The 18,301-nt window shown below is 38.5% G+C and overlaps 1 protein-coding gene across 2 annotated transcripts in view; it reads right to left on the bottom strand.

Moving 5' to 3' along the window:
* wscd2 (WSC domain containing 2) overlaps positions 1 to 17,729 on the bottom strand; it is a 29,604-nt gene extending 11,875 nt beyond the window's left edge. Inside the window, exons 1-2 of one of the 2 annotated variants that reach the window (XM_020935532.2) lie at positions 16,843 to 17,191; positions 3,328 to 4,105 (exon numbers count right to left, since the gene is read on the bottom strand). In XM_020935532.2, coding sequence (XP_020791191.2) covers positions 3,328 to 3,820 — 493 coding nt within the window. In that variant the 5' untranslated portion in view covers positions 3,821 to 4,105; positions 16,843 to 17,191. Of the gene's footprint in view, positions 1 to 3,327; positions 4,106 to 16,842; positions 17,192 to 17,666 lie in introns of those variants that run through there. The other variant, XM_055161591.1, reaches the window with a different exon arrangement.
* Positions 17,730 to 18,301: the final 572 nt, after the last annotated feature.

The raw sequence follows: 18,301 nt of genomic DNA, 5'->3' as shown, positions 1-18,301 counted from the left end.
CGATGTAAGTCAAATGTTGCAAATAAAAATTAGATACTAATATGTTTTTCTGCAACATGTACAATTCTGTGCCAAAATCTACTTCAGCGTCAATGTTTTTTGTTTTTTTTCACAAATCCCATGTATATGTCAATCATAAAGAATCTCAAATCAATCATTTCTTAATGAGTGAACCCTTGTGCCCAACAAAGAGCAAATTCTAATCCAAGATCTAATATTTTCAAGTTAAAACTGAAATCTGGATCCACATTATTATACATATTTTATCTTCATTTCATTAATGTGATATTCTAAAATGTTCATAGCATAGTTACACACACCAGACAGCTGTATTTTTGTTAAAGATATCACTCCCAGAGTGAAAAATATCTATTACAAAATGTACAATAGAAGTTGGTTCCTGTATGTATAATATAAAGTTAATGTATTGCAGCAAGCCCAGGTCCAAACTGGGGCACGCTGCTTTTATTTTTTTATGAGGGCACACATCCCCTTCTAGTGGTGTATCTCTGTAGTAGCAGGCATCTTTCTGCATTTTTCAGAAGAGGGAGGGGCATTGGACAAGTGACTATTATACATACATATACACTCAGTAGCAGCTCTCCAATCTCTCATTAAAAACACTGTCTATCTTTCAGCCTTTGCCAAACAAACCTCTGGCCATCTGCGCACAGCCATTATCCCCAGGAGCTTCTGTTAATAGCTTCATGTGCACTGAGTTCCACTGCCCCGCACCACTTTAATTGTCATTGTCTAAAGGCAGCATTTGGAGCCACGCTAATCCTCCTAACTACTGCTGCACTGGAAAATAATCTGCTTTATGATGCAGAGAAATGCAGATTTTTTTTATATTTGAAGTGTATAAGAAAGCTACATAATATAAGCGGAAACATTGCTTAAACCACGTCTAAACCAGAATTAATAAATAAGCAGTATTCAGAATGGGACAGGTGATTAAGTAACTTTTCTGGTGGATGAGTTATCTGCCCCCTTGTCTCCATGGAGATTTTACTGCTTTGCCTGAAATATTCCAGAGTGTGGCTTTAAACTCCCCATTCTTGTTTTTGTTCAGTCCTATGGATTTATTACTAAAAATGCAAAACCTTGCATTCTTAACATTAGTTGGCTTGCCTCTTCACAGGTTTGATCTGTGAATGGGCCTGGTAGCATCGGCTTCATTAACTCCATGGATTTAATGCTGTGGAACATTCATGGGCAAAGGAATGTAGCATTCCATAGTTACATAGTGCACCTTTAATATATTTATTATGTTACTAGATTTGTATTTTGAAATTTTTCTCACATCAGAAAGATAATGCCATTGTTAAAAGTAATGCTAACAGACCCATTACAGAAATATGTGAAGCCGCAATGTGTGCAGCCCTGATTCTGAGCATCTCATGTTGCTTTCTTCCCACAGTTTAACTCTTATCTTTTCTGGACTGTTGCCATCTAATGAGATTTAAGACTGCTTGTGAAAAAATGGAAACCAGAAGGGGGATAGCATCTCTTACAGCTCAATCATAAGCTGGTCTGCAGTGTGCTGAGAGCAAATGAGCACTTTGAAGCTATTAATTACTCTATGGCCATGTCCCACTGCAGTTTGGGGAGGTAAGAGAGTTAGAAGAGAGTGATGAGGGGAGATGTACCCAGAGACCTTGGCTCCATCAGATAATCCTGAGTTTCATTCTGCTGTGTGCACGACTGTTTCCCTGACCGTGAACTGGGATAATGGCCCAGGGTTTTAAAAATCAATGCAGAGAACCACTGTATTTGGTTACTCTAATCACTGAACTTCTTAAATAGGATTTGACCTTTATTTTGAGGTGTTTAAGCATAGTCATAATATAATAGATATAATTAAATCTGTACTAAGCATTCCAAGGGTTGCCTCTCCACAGAGCTGAGTTGACTTGGTCTGGTTTGGACTCCATAAAAATAGAACGGTTTAATGCCATACTGTGAAACATTCCAGACAAAGCAGTAACATTGCCATGAAGAAAAGCTTTTGACTAATCCTCCACCAGAAAGGTTACACAATGCATCTTTAATATTCATGAACATGACCACAAGATTATTCTTGTTTGCAGAAACTGTAAAGTCATCAAAACAAGTGTGCTAGTGCCTGTCAAGAATCTTTCATACAGGTTGTATCAAAAATGTAAGCATATTATTTGAGAAGTCATAGCATACCTCTTCAAACTGATCTCTGAATGTTATTTTCCACTCTACACAGTCTAAACAGTCCTATTCAGTGATAACATGCTTCAATCTATATCCCAAATGTTATGTTTTTTTACTCAATTTAACTGTGTAAAAACATCTAAACAATCTGTCTGTCTCCATGTTTTAATTGTGTAGTATTGTGGAAATCTCATCTTATTTTCATGTGTAAACCAAGATTTTCCTGGGATCAGTCTCCTAATCCAGTGGGCCAGAGAGTAATCTAGAAAAGTTGTTCTTAATCTCAATTATTTATACTTGATCAGTGTAGACCGGGGACATGGAAGCGCTCCGGAGCCCACACGAGTAAATGATACCACAGCCTCACTCAGGTTTCCCGCAGAGGGGCATAAGTCAGCACATTCGTTGCTGTATCTGATCTCCTTGTCAATGTTTTGAAAATGTTGTCACTCACATGTCATGAGAAGTTTACATGTAAACATTTGCGAAGGGATTACACCCGGCGCTCTAAATCCTGTTATAGTCAAGCTGTGATGTGGGTGAACATGTGGCACGAAGAACATGAAGCAAATACAAGGACTTAAATCACACTCAGTCAACTCATTTACACTTAAGAGATTTTAAATGTCACAAATTATGCCTGCTAATCCCATCCACAAAATAATCTAGTGCATTTATAAATACACGTAATGAAGTGTTTGTGAGTTTGATAGCAATTATACTAATAGTTCCATATTATAATCTGCTGGATATACCAGTGAAAGCTTATTTATGATTGAATGTGCATTTAATAGTAACAAGAAATCAAGCCTTGAAACACAGAAGCATAATGTGGGGCATGCATTTATGAATGAATATACTAGTAATATATTTGCGGACAGTAGTATTTACAAAATATAAAGGAAAATGTAATTACTCAAAAGTTAGTAGATTTAAGATATTTAAAATCTTTCACAAGTAAGTGGTAAGTATACAGTGGAGGAGCTATGCCAAGTTGTGAATAGATTATCTATATCTTCATTTTGTATCTCGTTCATAAAACTGAATTAAACTTTTCCTATGACTATAATAAGAAGGCAATACCTTACTGTATCAAGAAAATTAATCCATTGCACAAAAATTATAGCACTTCGTCAAACTAACCTCTTCCATCCTCCATGTCTTTGGCGTTGCGCCCTTTAAGGGCCCTGTTCCAGTTACTGGTGTAGTCCTTGCCTTCTGCCTCGGCTTGTCCGTTCTTCTTCCATGGAGGGCCAAAGCGGCGGCCCCCTACCTTTCTGTTTTCTTTATTAAACACCCTGCTCATCAGCCCCAGCCCGCGGACATGCAAAACTGTGGTCCTGCCTGCCATCTCCGCAGCAACCACAGAGTCCCCCCGGGCTTCTCCTCTGCTGGAGCTGGGACTGTCCCACATAATGCCTGAGTGGAGGAAGACCAGGCTTCCCGCTGTCAGATACAGCAGGATGAGTGAGAAGAAGCGCACCGGTTTTCGACAAAAGTAACGGTGTATTTTGAGAAGAGGTTTGACCATTGTCCTGCAGCCACTGGACCACACTATCCCAATGGTGAACACAATCAAGATCTGCAAGAGGGGGAGAGCGAGGGTCATCCAAGCATGGCTCTGCCCCGTTCTCATGAGGGAGACCCATTACATGACTGGACCTCCTGCGTTCTTATCCATTGTAGATAGTGTCCCAATGTAGCCCTGAGAAGTACCTATGGGTCCCCGGCATGTAAGTGGAGCACCTTTGGGTGAAACAAGATCACTGCAGCTTTCACTTCGGCCTTCAGAACACAGCAGTGATACGGCAGCACTTTTACCGCTCAGCCTCAAGTGCGTGCCTGTCTCCACACAGTGCACTCAGGTTGTTGTACCTCTCCCACAGCATGGCCCGGGACATACGGGGGCGGGGTTCACCATCTGTGGAGAAGAGAGAAAATACTGAGCGAGTGCACACCTGAGTAAGCTGGGGTTCAGGGGTAACAAAGGAGCTTGCCAGCAGGAGGCATAGACAGAGTGGGATTGGTAAAAATATACATTGCACAATACCACTGCTATACAGTATAATGATTTAAAGTATGAATGTATGTTAATGAAGATTACTTTAAATAGTAGAAAAATACCTTCTGGTGATGAGTAATAAAAAATAATATTCATTTTAGCCTATTATAGTATCTAGATCTCTTTAGTAATGTGTGAGTCATGGCTCTATACTGAAACAAGCTTATATTTATATGAGTATCTTCTTTTGGGGTTAATTTTTCACAAGTGTGGGTGGCCAAGCGGTCTTGGAGGCATCAGTGTAAGAATCACAGCCCAGGATGGTTTCTTTACATGGCAACGTTATTCCAATAACATTGAGCAAATAGCATCATCCGACTACAAAATTGATCCCACATTTAAAAGGACCCTCAGCCTCCCATTGGCTAGCCACTACCAACAATTCAGGTAAACAGTTATTTCTACCCCTTTTACAATGAGGCATAATCCATTTCTTAGAATACATATTCACATATAATACACATGTATCAATAAAAACATAAACATCCAATTATACAAATCCCTGCCATTTTTCTCAGAATATAAAAATATACATTTTTGTAAACCAAGCATCCCCACCCAGAACCAATATAAGCCAGGTGAGGTCTGTCGGAGCGCTTTTGGCAGACACCACTCGAAAGATGCCGCCCACCGACATCTGTAAGTTTTACACTTGTAACTCCAATAATTCCACATTTATCCATTTTTGGTACTCAAGACTTGCTAATTACCTACTGCCTGTGCTGTATGATCGAATCCAGCGTGGTGCTCCTGACCTCACACAACCTATCATGAAGCCCTCGACCCACAACGTTCACAAGCATGTTTCACTTTTTTAAACTTGTTTTATCTTTTATAAATGTCCATACAAACATTTATGTTTGCATCACTTTATTGAAAGTCATTTACTGTATGTTTACTGTACTTTAAAGCCACAAGTATTACAAGAAGGGGCAATTAAGCATTTGTTCTTCAAATTCAAAAGCACTACTAAACTTAATAGCTATCTTTTGCCCCTAATCTTTCTCTTAAGTAATTAGTATGTGAGGACAACTGTGTGAATTTCAAGACACAGGATACCTGTCTCAATGGGTGCACTGTTTGAATGTGAGTCCCAATCAAAAGGTGTAACACTACACTCTTGGGGGTCAAGGAAACTTCTAGAATGTTTGATGGGACACTCGCTCCTGTTTGGCCCAGGACAGATCGGGAGGACTATACGAGCGTCACCTGAGCCCATGAGTCCCTCCCAGAGTCTGGGAAGAGTCCTGAACACTACTACCTCCACATCCACACACAAAGACACTCTTCATCAGGTCTCATTTTCCAAATACACCCTCTGCATCCCAGTCAACCACTCCACAAGAGCACCTTTGAAATTCATGAGATTGCAGGTTGGACTCTATTGTAAGGTAAATCAAGGTACCACATGTTTTATGAGAGTCTTAAAGTACATGCTTGTTCAAAATGAAGAGGGACAGCAACTCAAATAATCCAACAGTAAATGCTAAGAAAGAAGATGAATGCAACTGCCTCTTGTTGCTTCAATACAATTCCCAAGCTTTTCTGGGGTCAGAACAATATATCTCTCTCTCACTCATACTGCAATTTATAAAGGAAAATATTTGTAACAGTAAAAAACATTCCATTGTCCCCACAGGGAAATTTGTCCCTTTCTTCAGTGCAAAGGGGAAGTGTGTGACCACAGAGCAATGCCTGGGGATCCTTCTCCACTCTCTGGAGTTCTATAGAGGATTTAACTTACACGCTGTAGCCACTTATAATAATATCATTTATATTTACAAACAACACACCAAAATAATGAGTTGCCTCAACAAGCCTCATTTGAATGGAGCCAAACACTGTGGGTGATGTCACGCTCACTTAGTCCACTTCTATATACTGTCTCAGCATAAAAATTACCTGCAAGTGCATGTAATGCCAGATATTTGGTTGAACCACCTGGCCAGGTTGCAAAGGATTTGAGGAGGATTGTGAACATGACTGGATTTTGCTGGCCTTGTGAGTGTCTCTGCATCACATCTAATTTATTATTCACATTTAGTATTATAGCTATGGTTTAAAATGCATTCTACTTGCAGTGTACATTTACTTTTAAAATGGTTGCTGTTATTTCTATCTTTTTTCTACAGAATACAATAGTTAATTGTCAAAGGCTTAGTGAAGACTAGGACACAGCTATGGTCTGACCCTCAAAGTCATGACCCAACTACCGACAGTACAAGAGTTTCACATACAATATGGAGGGGCATATGCTGTCTATTTTCATTCCCCCATACATTTGGAGCCAAAGTGAGTTGTTTTTGCTTGAACAAGGGTGAGGCATTTCTATGAGCCAAACTTCACAATCTCGAGTGCAATCCCTGCAGCTCAAGTAAAACATCATGATGCCCTCCCGCTGTTTCACATGACTTTTGTTTTTGTTTTTTTTCTCAGTAGTTATTGTAAAAAGAGACATAAAAGATGGTTAAAAGAAACACAGAACAAACAGTTCTTAACAACAAGTCCTTTCTTACCTTGGTGCATATTTGTCATAACAGTTTCATTAAATCAGACTAATCGCAGATTTAGCTTGTTTTAGTCCATTAGAGATGCAACTTGAGGCCAAATATTTCAAATATTCATTTTTCCCACATATTCTCAACATGAGAGGCAGAACCAGTACAATACAAAATTTGCACCAGAGAGGACATTGTCTAAATAAATGTCTACTGTGATTTGTCATAATGTAAGCATGGGTTTGCTTGTATAAAAGAGACAGCTCAAATAAAGACATTGGATGCCAAACCCCTCTCACTCGACACACATGAGCAGCCATACAAGTGTGTGGTCTTTGTGGTCCGGAGAATGGGCAATAAAAACAGTGTATCATTGTGCCAGAGCAGTTTCTTCATCCTTCTGTCTCCAAAATCAAACAAATTACTCAACATATGGACTGGAGTCATGCCTTAACTTTCTGTTAGCATCAGTTTTGTCAGTTCAACCAGAGTGGGGGCTGAATAACTGGAGTTGTGCCCAAAAACAGCAGCTCTGCGTCTCACACAGGATGTTTGGGATAAAGGAAGAAAAATATAGTTTGAATCAAAGTTCTGTAAAGAATTAGTGGTGTTATGAAAAATGCTGTCCTGTGAGAATGAGACATGCATTGAAAGTAGGCCAGATGCAATGTTGCACCATGGTTATAACTCACAGCTTCTTGGTTTCATGACCGACAAACTATTGCATGTTTCTGACCCTTAGAAATGCCCCATGGGACTTACAACACAATGTAATAAGAATTCCATGTCCAAGAAATCACCATGTTCTTCTATTGTGCTATAAAGACACATAAGTCTGCTCATACATACATTGTATGCTCATACATACAATGCTTTAAGGTACGTGTGTGACTATGTCGCATGGTTAAATAAAAACTTATAAGTCTGTCAGCTGCTTTTCATTACGTTCATTCAGTATGGCATTAAATGAATCTACCTCCATGGAGTGAAGAAGGTGATGCCACCAGGTCAAGTTACAAGTCAGATTTGTGGAGAGGTGACCCCACTCAGAGTAGGAATGCATGTTTTGTTTAGTAATAAAAGTTGAAATTGAGCAAATGCAAGATGCATATGTTTAATGTCATGCTCTCAATTATACCAAGCTTGTGGCAATAGAGACAAGCTGTGATCATCACCCATTAAAGTTGCACAGTGCAAATTTTAGATCAGACAATAAATATTATCACTTTATTTGACAAACAAATTACCTGAAAAAACAAGTGCAATGCTTTTAAAGTAGATGTTGATACTACTGCTGTGGTCCCTTGTGTGAAAAGTCTGAATTATTCCCTGTGTAATATTCATGAGGAGGTTGTGTTTCACTGGCACTCTAAATACATGACCCTTTTTACTGAAGAGCTGACCTGAGATCAGAAAGCCCTGCTTAATGTACACAGGGTCAGTGCAGATTAATGATAAAGAGATCATGGCTAGTATCATGAAACAATTGCTGTTCTTATGTCATCGTGGACATCTATGACTGTGGTAATTACATAGCTTGATTTAGTATAAGTGACTAGATCAACCAAGCACAGAAAGAGTTTAAGGCACCGAAGCTTAAAAACACAGTTCAGGATGGAAGGGAAAAAGCTCTTTTTAATCCTGATAATACGCACCAGCCCATTAAACTCAATACTGACCTTTTATTCTGAACAGGAATCGGTAAATTATAAAGGGCTAAAAATAATGTAATCCTCTTCTTTGTGGGCAATCGCAATAAGCTACAGTACTGTAACTGTGTGACTCATAATTCATTTTGTTGCAAAGTGGAGGTAAGTAACTGATAAGAGTCATATGGCCCCTATTATCTCTGTACAATGAACGGGATCATCACTTACATAAATGAGGACAATATTCTCTACTAATACTGTTGTTTTGGTTTGATGAACAAAGTTGAAAGATAAGTGTAGTATGCACTTCAAACTCTGTGGTCCCAGACCAAAAATTGAGCCAACCTTCTACTAATGAAATCATTGCTGTCAAAGGTAGTATCCTCAACATTTACCTCACTCTAGTTCACAAACCCACTTCATTTTGTTCTCAGCATCTGCGTTTGGGCTCAAGCCACCTGTGGATCAAAGCAATTGACCAATCACAGGGGAGCACTAGGACAGCCCAGTTAGCATGAAGTATTCATTTGGACCTTACGCCTTTTCCTGATTGTTTTCAATGGGAGCTGTCATGAATTGATTTTGTGTAGACTTAAAAGTGCCACACACAGCAATATGGCTTCTGCCAGGTAAATTCAACATAGGAAATTGCGGATTTTTTCTTTGAGAAAGCAAAGCTGTTACAACATTTTAATTATTCTCAGAAACACTAAAGGGCAATAGGACAAACTGTTGGAGCATACAGTCTGGACAGTAACAAGAAAATTGTTCTTTCCATAGAAACAGACTGAAAGAAAGTAGGTGTAGATTATTTGGAATATGTTAATTATATATTCATTGCCACTTGACTGATATGATTTTTTTTTTTTGCAGTATGTAACTTTACATATTCAAATGGCATTGGTTTCTGCACAAAGTCATTTAAGAACTGTGGATGTTGACAGACAGGTATAAAGTCATTCTGAAAGAGTAACAGAATTGCCCCCCTCTGTTGCAGCATATTGTTTATGTAGGTAAATATATAGGTAAAGCATTATACATTTTAATGCTTTACCTGGAAGTGCTCACTCAGACATGTAAGATTACAGGACCAGACACTGACTGACAAATTTCATTATTTCCCATAGGGGTGGTTTTAAAGTAACTGATTAAATAGTACCTCAATTCTTTCCCTCTGAAACTATTCAAGGTTTAAGTGTTAGCACAATCAAAAAACAAAATAACTATTAGATAGATACTATTAGATACTACTAGATATTATTTCGACTTACTGTTCAATATAGGAAAGCTGGAGAACAATATAGGTTGGGCTTTTAGACAAAATAATGGCAGTTTAACCTTATGTGAATATTCCTTACATCTAATTGATAAACAGCCCTCCATATGCATTTGTCATCAGGGACTGGTAGCAGGCTATGATCAAACACATTATGACAGGTGTTTTTAATGCTTGCCTATATAAAAAATAGTGTGAAATTGAATGTATGGTGCATGGTAGATGGGATAAAATAACTAATTAATTATGAATACATTTTATTATGCAGCCATAACACACTTTAACAGAGCCATCCATCCTGCTCTGTCCACCTACACACAATAAACACAGATCTCAGCACATTTAGCTTTCTTTCTCACTCACAACAATGACAGCCACATCCCTATATATGACGCCTAAAGAGAGCTTATAGAACTGGCTGCAAGGGCCAGTATATGCAGGAGATAAGCTGTGCGCATGTAAGCATGAACAGAAAAATATTTAGTGAACTGCGAGCCTTATCATGGCCACGCATACCAGTCCTTAAAGGTCGAGGAACACCAGAAGGCTTCCTGTCAGTCGACCCATCTCTTTCCCCACATCATGGAGTTGATACGATATTTATAGAGCACTGATACTGACTGCTATAATTGACAAAGTTGTGAGTTAGTATATAATGACCTGACTGATATATATTCAACCCTCCAGGGGCTCAGTAAACAATATGGGGAGGAAGTATAATTATTTTTGTAGGGCAGTTCAAATCAAAAGGTAATTTATTTAGTATACGCAGATACTACTACTTTTGTCTTTTCTTTTTGTACTTTTGTACTTGTACTTGAAATGTACTTCAAAGCAACATATCCTAGGGCATCATGTAAAACATTTACCAAATCCATAGAGAAATAGGAAGGCGTCTATGAAGTGCAAGCAACCAAAAATGAAAAGAAGAGATACAGAGATAAATGTTGTGTTTACTCATCTGTAAATATGAACTCTCAGTAAGATTTCCTCCAAATTTGTAAATACTGAAACTATAGCTAAAATCATTTTCAATTTGATTTGAAACAATAATAACAATAATACTAAACACTTAAGTATTGTAGTGTCACCAAATGGCAATATCCCCTAAACATGTAAAACATAAAAGAATTGAGGTAATTGGTGCAATAGCACTGGCTGGGTTACAGACTGGACAGACAATTGTATACAATTAGATGTAATGTGACGAAATAGGGGAAGTGTCGTGGGTTTACTGACAGCAGCCTACTTTGGACTTGAGCGGTAAAACCCCAGCCCTTGCTCCATGATGTATCAAATAATGCCATCGTGCACATTTGAGTGTCCCCCTCTGATGCAACACACAACAACATCTCTGGAGCAGAGGGATGTGAAAAGTCTGGAGGTGTGAGCTTGTGTTTACCACTGTATACATCCATGGAGAGAGACACATAGAACAGGTCTCCTTTCATAGCTACAAAACAACATAGAATAAAAACAAACATGGAAACCTTTTATTTCCTGTGTGCTGGTTAACCTGGCCCTACAGTACAGTCACCTGATCATATATTTCTTTTCCATTCACTTATTGTTCAAAAATGAATATTTAAATACAAGGATGAATAAGATGATTTGAAGGAACATATATATTGCCCTGATCTATAATATCACACATAAACTTGTCTATATAGTCTGCCTACCTTCAACAAAGCATTCTCCTATGTTCCCTGTCTTGCTCATATTTATATTGTGTAAATCTCTGTAATTCACACAACTTTGAATGTGGTGCTTCAGGATGCCTAGGAGTTAGACTGCAGTAGGCATTGGACAATAAGCAATAATATCGTTTATCTTGATTAAAAAAAAGGGTAGACAGTAATTGTTCGTGGGACATTTTATATATTCATGATAGTCGTCAGCAAAGGTAATCGCCATAAATCACTAGAATGGGTAAAAAAAAAGATATTTATTCATGATGATTTCTTTTTACACTAGTATTAGTCTCTTCAATCTGAAATTCACTGTATTCTGTATCCAGATCAAAATGCTTTCAAATCACCGAGCCTACCCTTAAAAATAAACTATAACTATTCCAAAACAGCCCTCTGCATTCATTCAGGTCTGGGTCACAATGAGTACACTGTCACCATCAGTAATGCACATACAGTCAAAAACCTTCATACATCCACTCATACACTTTTGTTTTGACTTAGACAATGTTAAACTTGAATGGTTTTGCTGAGTCACCCTGCCCTCAACCTAAAGGAGAGAGGCTCCACAGACTAGTCAACCGTGCTTCCCTTAACCCTGATAATTCCCACTCTCACAGCCAACCTGGACCAACCACTCTGCAGACAGACGGAGCATATTAACAGTGCGGAGGAGCTCAAGTGCAAAACCCCTGCTCACTGCCAATAACAGGCTAGTATGGAGGCTGAAGGGGCTATCTCTGTAAAGTACAAGTAGGAAAACAGGGAAATATCAAATTGTTGTTACATGCATTATGATTGCACTTTGATTTGCAATTTATGTTTCAATAATAGTCAAAGTTCAAATTTAAACCTGTACAGAAGAACTGACAAAAAAGCTCAGACAAAAATAAAATAAAAATAAACTGACAAACCAATACAAGTATTACAATTTTGAAGATGTTTGTACAGATCTGAACTACAGTGTTAGGAGTTTTTATGGAGAATAAGACTGGATATTTTGTTGTTTATGGAGGAAATTATGGTTGTCTTTGTGGTTTGCTAATTGCATCCTTTCAAATTGCAATTCTGATTTGATTGTGACCAATTTTGCAGTAAATTAATAGAATAAGATGAATGGATAGGAATAATCCAGTTTACTTTGAGAATATACATATTAGACCTGGGTAATTTAACACATCTGTCAGAGGGAATCCCAGAAGATGCAATTACCAAGCATAGCATATGTATGAGAATGAGCTACATTTAGCCTTAAATGACAAATCTCCCAAAGGACATAAACAAAAACACAGTGTTTTGCTAGCACTGTAAGAATGGCAGTGTTGCTTGTATGTTGAACAAGCTTTGAAATAGTCAATTAAAATACAATAAACTTTTTTTTTTTATCTGGAGAGGGATTTTTGAAATAATGTGAAAAATTTGCCAAGCAAGTGTGACAGCCTAATTGAGCCCAAACACTAAAGTGGCTTCTCAGCTTCAAGACATGGTAATAAAATCTTTTCTTGTGCAAAAAGAAAAAAAGATGTCTTTGCACTACAGCTAAATATGACAAAATTAACTATATATATTCACCTTTTATATGCAACGAACGAATGCATGATTTCAAAATGCATTGTAATTCAAAATATATAATATTTAGTTTTAAATTTCTCTGGCATTGGTCCTATTTTTTCCTGAAACCCATGGATAATCCTAAACTTGCACAGCAAGATGAATTCTCGCGATATTTGTGCATTCACAAATTCATGAGAATCCATCTTGGAATGTACCCGCTGTACAGTTAATTGGGTGGGTGACCAGTCACAGAGCAGCACTGAGGTTGGTGCGGAAGCCAAAGGCCAAGCACCCATACAAACCAAAACAAACATGGCAGCAGCTGTACTTCAGCCTATTTTAGCATCAATATGAACTATTTTGTTTGTGAAAAAAATGCAGAAGGTGAGAGCTTTTGCATTTGTGGACAGCAAAGATGCTTTTCTCTCAACTGAATGTGACAAAAGTTAGATTTTTCGGCCTGTTCTGCTGTTGTGACGCTTCATCAGATTAAAATAGTCGTCATGATACTTCACTGTTTCCCAATCTGTTTCAGCGAGAGCCAGTCCAGATTGATAATGTGTAGAACTCAATTCAGAGTGACACACAGATTAATCTGGTGTTAGCAAGGTTAGGATAGTCCAGTGTTTTTGGCCAAATTTGTAATCTAAACACCAAATATCTGCAATTAATTGTGAAATGTGAAGTGTTTGATCACTACGCGTTGTCATCTATAAACAAGAAGCTGTAACATATGAACAAAAGAAATGCTACCATGCCCATTTAAAAGAGTTTTAATTTAGTTCGTTACCGAGAAAATTCTTATAATTTCTACATATATATTGTCATAAATAATTGCAGCCTTTCCAATTTGATAAATGTGTCAACAGCAATTTAAATTCTGTTGAAATCCTTATCATGTCTCTAAAAATGTTTACACAAAATTGTCCTTCCTGTATTCTCTTAAAATATCCACGCATGTAAAGACTGCAGAATTGGACATTGCTGTATATTGACAGTAGTTTAAGGTTTAAGGGCACTCGATAGACTAAACTGAGTGCTTATATCATGGTGCAGTGCCAGTCTGGGGCGGTGTGGTACAGCAGGTACAAGGAAGCCGCAGTTTAACTTGGACAAAGACCTTTTTGTGTGGCACAGATCAGGTTGGAGACGGAACACCAGGGTTTACTGCACAAGGTGAGCAATTACAGTGAGATGGGTCTACAGGTCACCAGGAGAATGTAGACTGTACCCCTGTAACAACTATGGTAATCTATACAGTAGAATTTGGATATGAATATTCATTTCTTTTCAAAACCATAATTGTCTTTTAGTACTGATTTCATGAACATAAGCAATACAGTCTGAACTCCTCTCCAAATTGCATGCTTTTAATGGTTGGCTGTAGACCTCACAATTGAAAAGACCCATAATAATTGATGATTAGACATGACTGAATCTCAAGCTCAATCAAATTTGAATAATAGGGCATAGGGTGTAGCAAAATAGTTTAAAAATTAGACAGACACTTTTGGTCTATTTTTCTTTTGTTAAATATTCAAATCAAATAAATAAATAAAAAACAAAAACGAGACCATCACACTGAAATGTTGACAGTGATCAGTGAATCTATGGCAGCAGAGTAGGTTTTTGATGTCATAGCTTTGACAAATTGACAGCGCCATGGCAAAATTGTGATGCCTTTTTGACAGGCATAAATTTAAGTTTCTGTATTGGCAGATGGACAAGTATAAAGAGACATATAATGGCTCAAATTAGCTCAGCAATAATCCAATCCCTCAGTGGGGTGTTTGTGTAGCTGTCTGGACCCTGGGCCAGACCACGCTTCAACATATTCAAACAGCCCAAAAACACATTACTAACACAGCTTTCCATTCACAATTCACTAGACCTTAGCTGAATTACAGTGACACAACTTTAGCTGGTTAAAGTTTGTCTGGAGTAAACTATTGCTCCAACAACAGCAGTCTATGTCATGATTAACTAGATCTGTCTTGGTGGAAAATGTCTGGCCTTGTTAATAATCCGCTCATAAGCTGCAAATCTGGAGGCTGCATCCCTTGGACACAGTCGTGCCATATGATCCCAATACTCTTAATGCTCTTATCTTATGAAAGAAAATAAAGTAGGTGACTTTATCCAGCAGCCAAGAAACTTAAGACAACATACATTTCTGGCAGTATTTGGCAAGCTATTTTTACTTGTCTTTTATTGGTGCTGGTTTACCAAGAGAAGCACACACCACAGTGGTATAAAGTAACCAAGCAAAAAGGCAAGACAAATTGCTTACTGGAAGTAAAAAGTAAACCAGAAAATATAGGAAAATTAAAATATACTTTTTTGGACAAAACACAAACTTCGTTTCACTCCAGACAATATCAAAACAATAGGTAATAGTCATTAAACAATCTAGTGCATGGTAAAAACAATATACTTCAGCGTAATATGAAGTAGAAGTAAAATGTATGTTGTGGTAAAAGTATTTTAGAGGTATACATTTAACCCACCTTTCACTACATCACGGTATATTAGACTAAGAAAGCAGGTGTCTCTAATTCTTGCTGCTCAAGAGTGCCCTCACATTTGATCTGAGGCCAGTCCGTGAGAGGTCGCCAAGAGGATGAAGAGATAAGCTCTGGAGGAATTCAAAGCCTAGTAGCTCCATGGATGACCACCCCAACTCAGCCCCTCGCCACCCCCTCACCAACCTCTCACCAGCCCCTCACATTTGCAAAACTAACAAAATGAATTCACTAATCATGGTTTTGATCACTGATAGGATGATAGGGGAGCTTGGTGTAAATCATATACAAAAGCTGCATTAAAATAAAGGTCTTTATATTTTTTTTATTTTTAAATAAAATAAATTTGTTTTTGCTTTGATACATATTTAAAAGGTATTTTAATAGTTGTTTAGATGTAGTGATCTGTGGATTAAGGTCAAGGGTCAGTTGTACAGTAGCTGTAGGTGTAAACATCCAACAGCAGGGGAAGCGCTGCATTATGTCCAATGTACAAATATGACTAGAAGCACTTGGCATATTTCTTTAGTGCCGCTCTTCTGTGCCAGGGAGGTCTGTGTACAGCCACATTCAAAGCTATGTCAATGTGTTTCTTTTCTTTGGAGTAAATAAGTCATCTTATATGTCTAAGGTGATCCACTTTACTGACTAATGGGACAGAAAAAATACCTTTTGTAAGAACAAAACTGGGCTGCAACTATGTAACCAAATTTATAGCTGCTTTTAATTTGCAGACAAATCATAACACAGAAAAACTTCCATCATAGCAATGCTGTTCCCAACAGCAATGATTTCATTTTGAATGTCTTAATTAGAAACTCATCATAAGTCTGAATGTTGTAATACACCACAATAAACTCAACATTGAAGTCAATAGTGGGGAAATCAAAAAGACGCATCAAATCATGCTGAGTGTGCATTGTACCCAGGGGCTATAATGATCCTGTGCAGTGGGGGTGAAGTTACAACAGAAGAGGAAACTGTTCAGACTCTGTGAATTAGCAGCTCAGGTTAAAAATTAGCAAGAAGGCTTTAATGAAAGTCAAACAACATCACACTTAGAAGGAAAGTGGCCTCCAGCCAGAGGCAGAGAGGGGATCTGAATGAGAGGACAGACCATATATGTAATAACGCAACAGCCCACGGTTCACACAGACATTACAGCCTACTCACTAGTCCATATGTGGCAGCCTATCATTTTTATAGGGTAATTCAGCATATTATTACATAGCATAATCATTAGACTAGCCTACTCTGACAGTATGCCTGTACGTAACCCCAAGAGGTAAGCAATTTATTCAGACTGCAGCTGCAGTAGGCTAGGTAAATCTTTGCGAGCATAAATCTCATATCATTGCAGCACATCGAGCCCTAAACTAGTGCATGTAGAGCTGATGTAGTCATCTTACCTAAGTCACGATGGACGCTGGTGCCGTTCCCGGGACGTCTCTGGAGATGGTCATATCTGGGGCTTGGAGCTGGCGTGATGTTCACATCCGCGATGATTCACTCTCACATAACTCTCAACATGACGAGTATCATTTACTTATGCGTCTTGCGCAGGCTAGCAACAATTCAATTAGCTCTCCGAGAGTATAGTGTGCCGCGCAGTCAGCTCTGATGTAGACGCGCACACTTGGCACTGTCTGTCCAGGTCCTCCGGAGATGTGAGCGGTCACCGCGTCATGATGCGGCGGAAGATTGACCTGTCCTCACTGTTGCTTGTCCGCTCCGAGTGAGAGGAGAGGCTGTATGCGGAGAAGCTCTGCTCTGACACGAGAGGACCAACAGCGCTGCCTGCTGTACTTAAAGAGACACGGCACAAACCTAGCGGAGGCGCAACCACTGTCTCAAAGGAGACACGTGACACAATGATGAGTTAAAGGCATCTTGTGAAGTCAACATGTTTTTTTGTTTGTTTTTTTCAACTCACATGCAATAGCTACAATAGCACTAATAGGCTATTTAACAATAAGACAGAAGAGCATTCAATTTTGCTGCTGCACATTTTTTAGATCCCACAGACAACACAAAACAAAGAAGTTCATTCATCGCCTCCAGACAAATATTTTACTACAATCAGAACTTTCCCATCAGGCCTTGAGTCAGAACAAGCCAGATGTGTTTGTGACAAAATAAATATCTGAAGTCATGTTTTTTGTGTTCTCTGTTAATGTTTAGCCTATGAAGTACAATTTTCCCCTAAATGTTCACTTAGCAAACTTAGACGTACCTGAGACAAGTATAACGGTAGACCCAGACCTGACTATTTCCACTTCACTTTCTCTCCATAACACGCACCAGTTCTTATTACAAGCTCAAGTCCTTCTCCTTCTACTCTATCATCGAGAGCTCATGTACTCATGCCGGAATGACGCTGCAGGTTTTAGCATTATACATTCATGAAACAGTTGGTTGTCTGCACCATCACCAAGAGCGTTGTCACCCAAAATTGCTCCCCTCTGATGATTCAGCCAAGCATTCCAGGTTTGAGGAGCAGTCCACAGATTACTGCTGTTACCATCAGGGAGACAAACAACTGTGTTTACTCTTCAGCAGGGTGAGAAACAGACATCTGAATTTCTAGTCTTTTCCAGACATTTATTTGTGAATAATGGCACACCAAGAGTGCATTGTGTGTTGGTGTGTGGGTTAATTATACACATTCAAAATGATAAGCTTTTTGAAATCATGATCACTTGAGTGTGAGCACCAGCAGGTTACATATTCAGTTTCGTACATCAGATTTAAAGGCCTGTATTACATCAGATTAACTCTTGTGACTTTAAAATGTTGTTGCTTCCTTGAAAACAAACATGGAGTTGTGTTTCACTTCATTTACATACCATTCATAGTATAATATGGGCC

Source organism: Boleophthalmus pectinirostris, unplaced genomic scaffold (assembly GCF_026225935.1).
Source record: "Boleophthalmus pectinirostris isolate CB_2022bp ecotype Guang Dong unplaced genomic scaffold, ASM2622593v1 HiC_scaffold_4, whole genome shotgun sequence".
Lineage (NCBI taxonomy): Eukaryota > Metazoa > Chordata > Actinopteri > Gobiiformes > Gobiidae > Boleophthalmus > Boleophthalmus pectinirostris.
The sequence above is the reverse complement of the archived record's forward strand: the minus strand, read 5'-3'. Positions and strand labels throughout refer to the sequence as shown.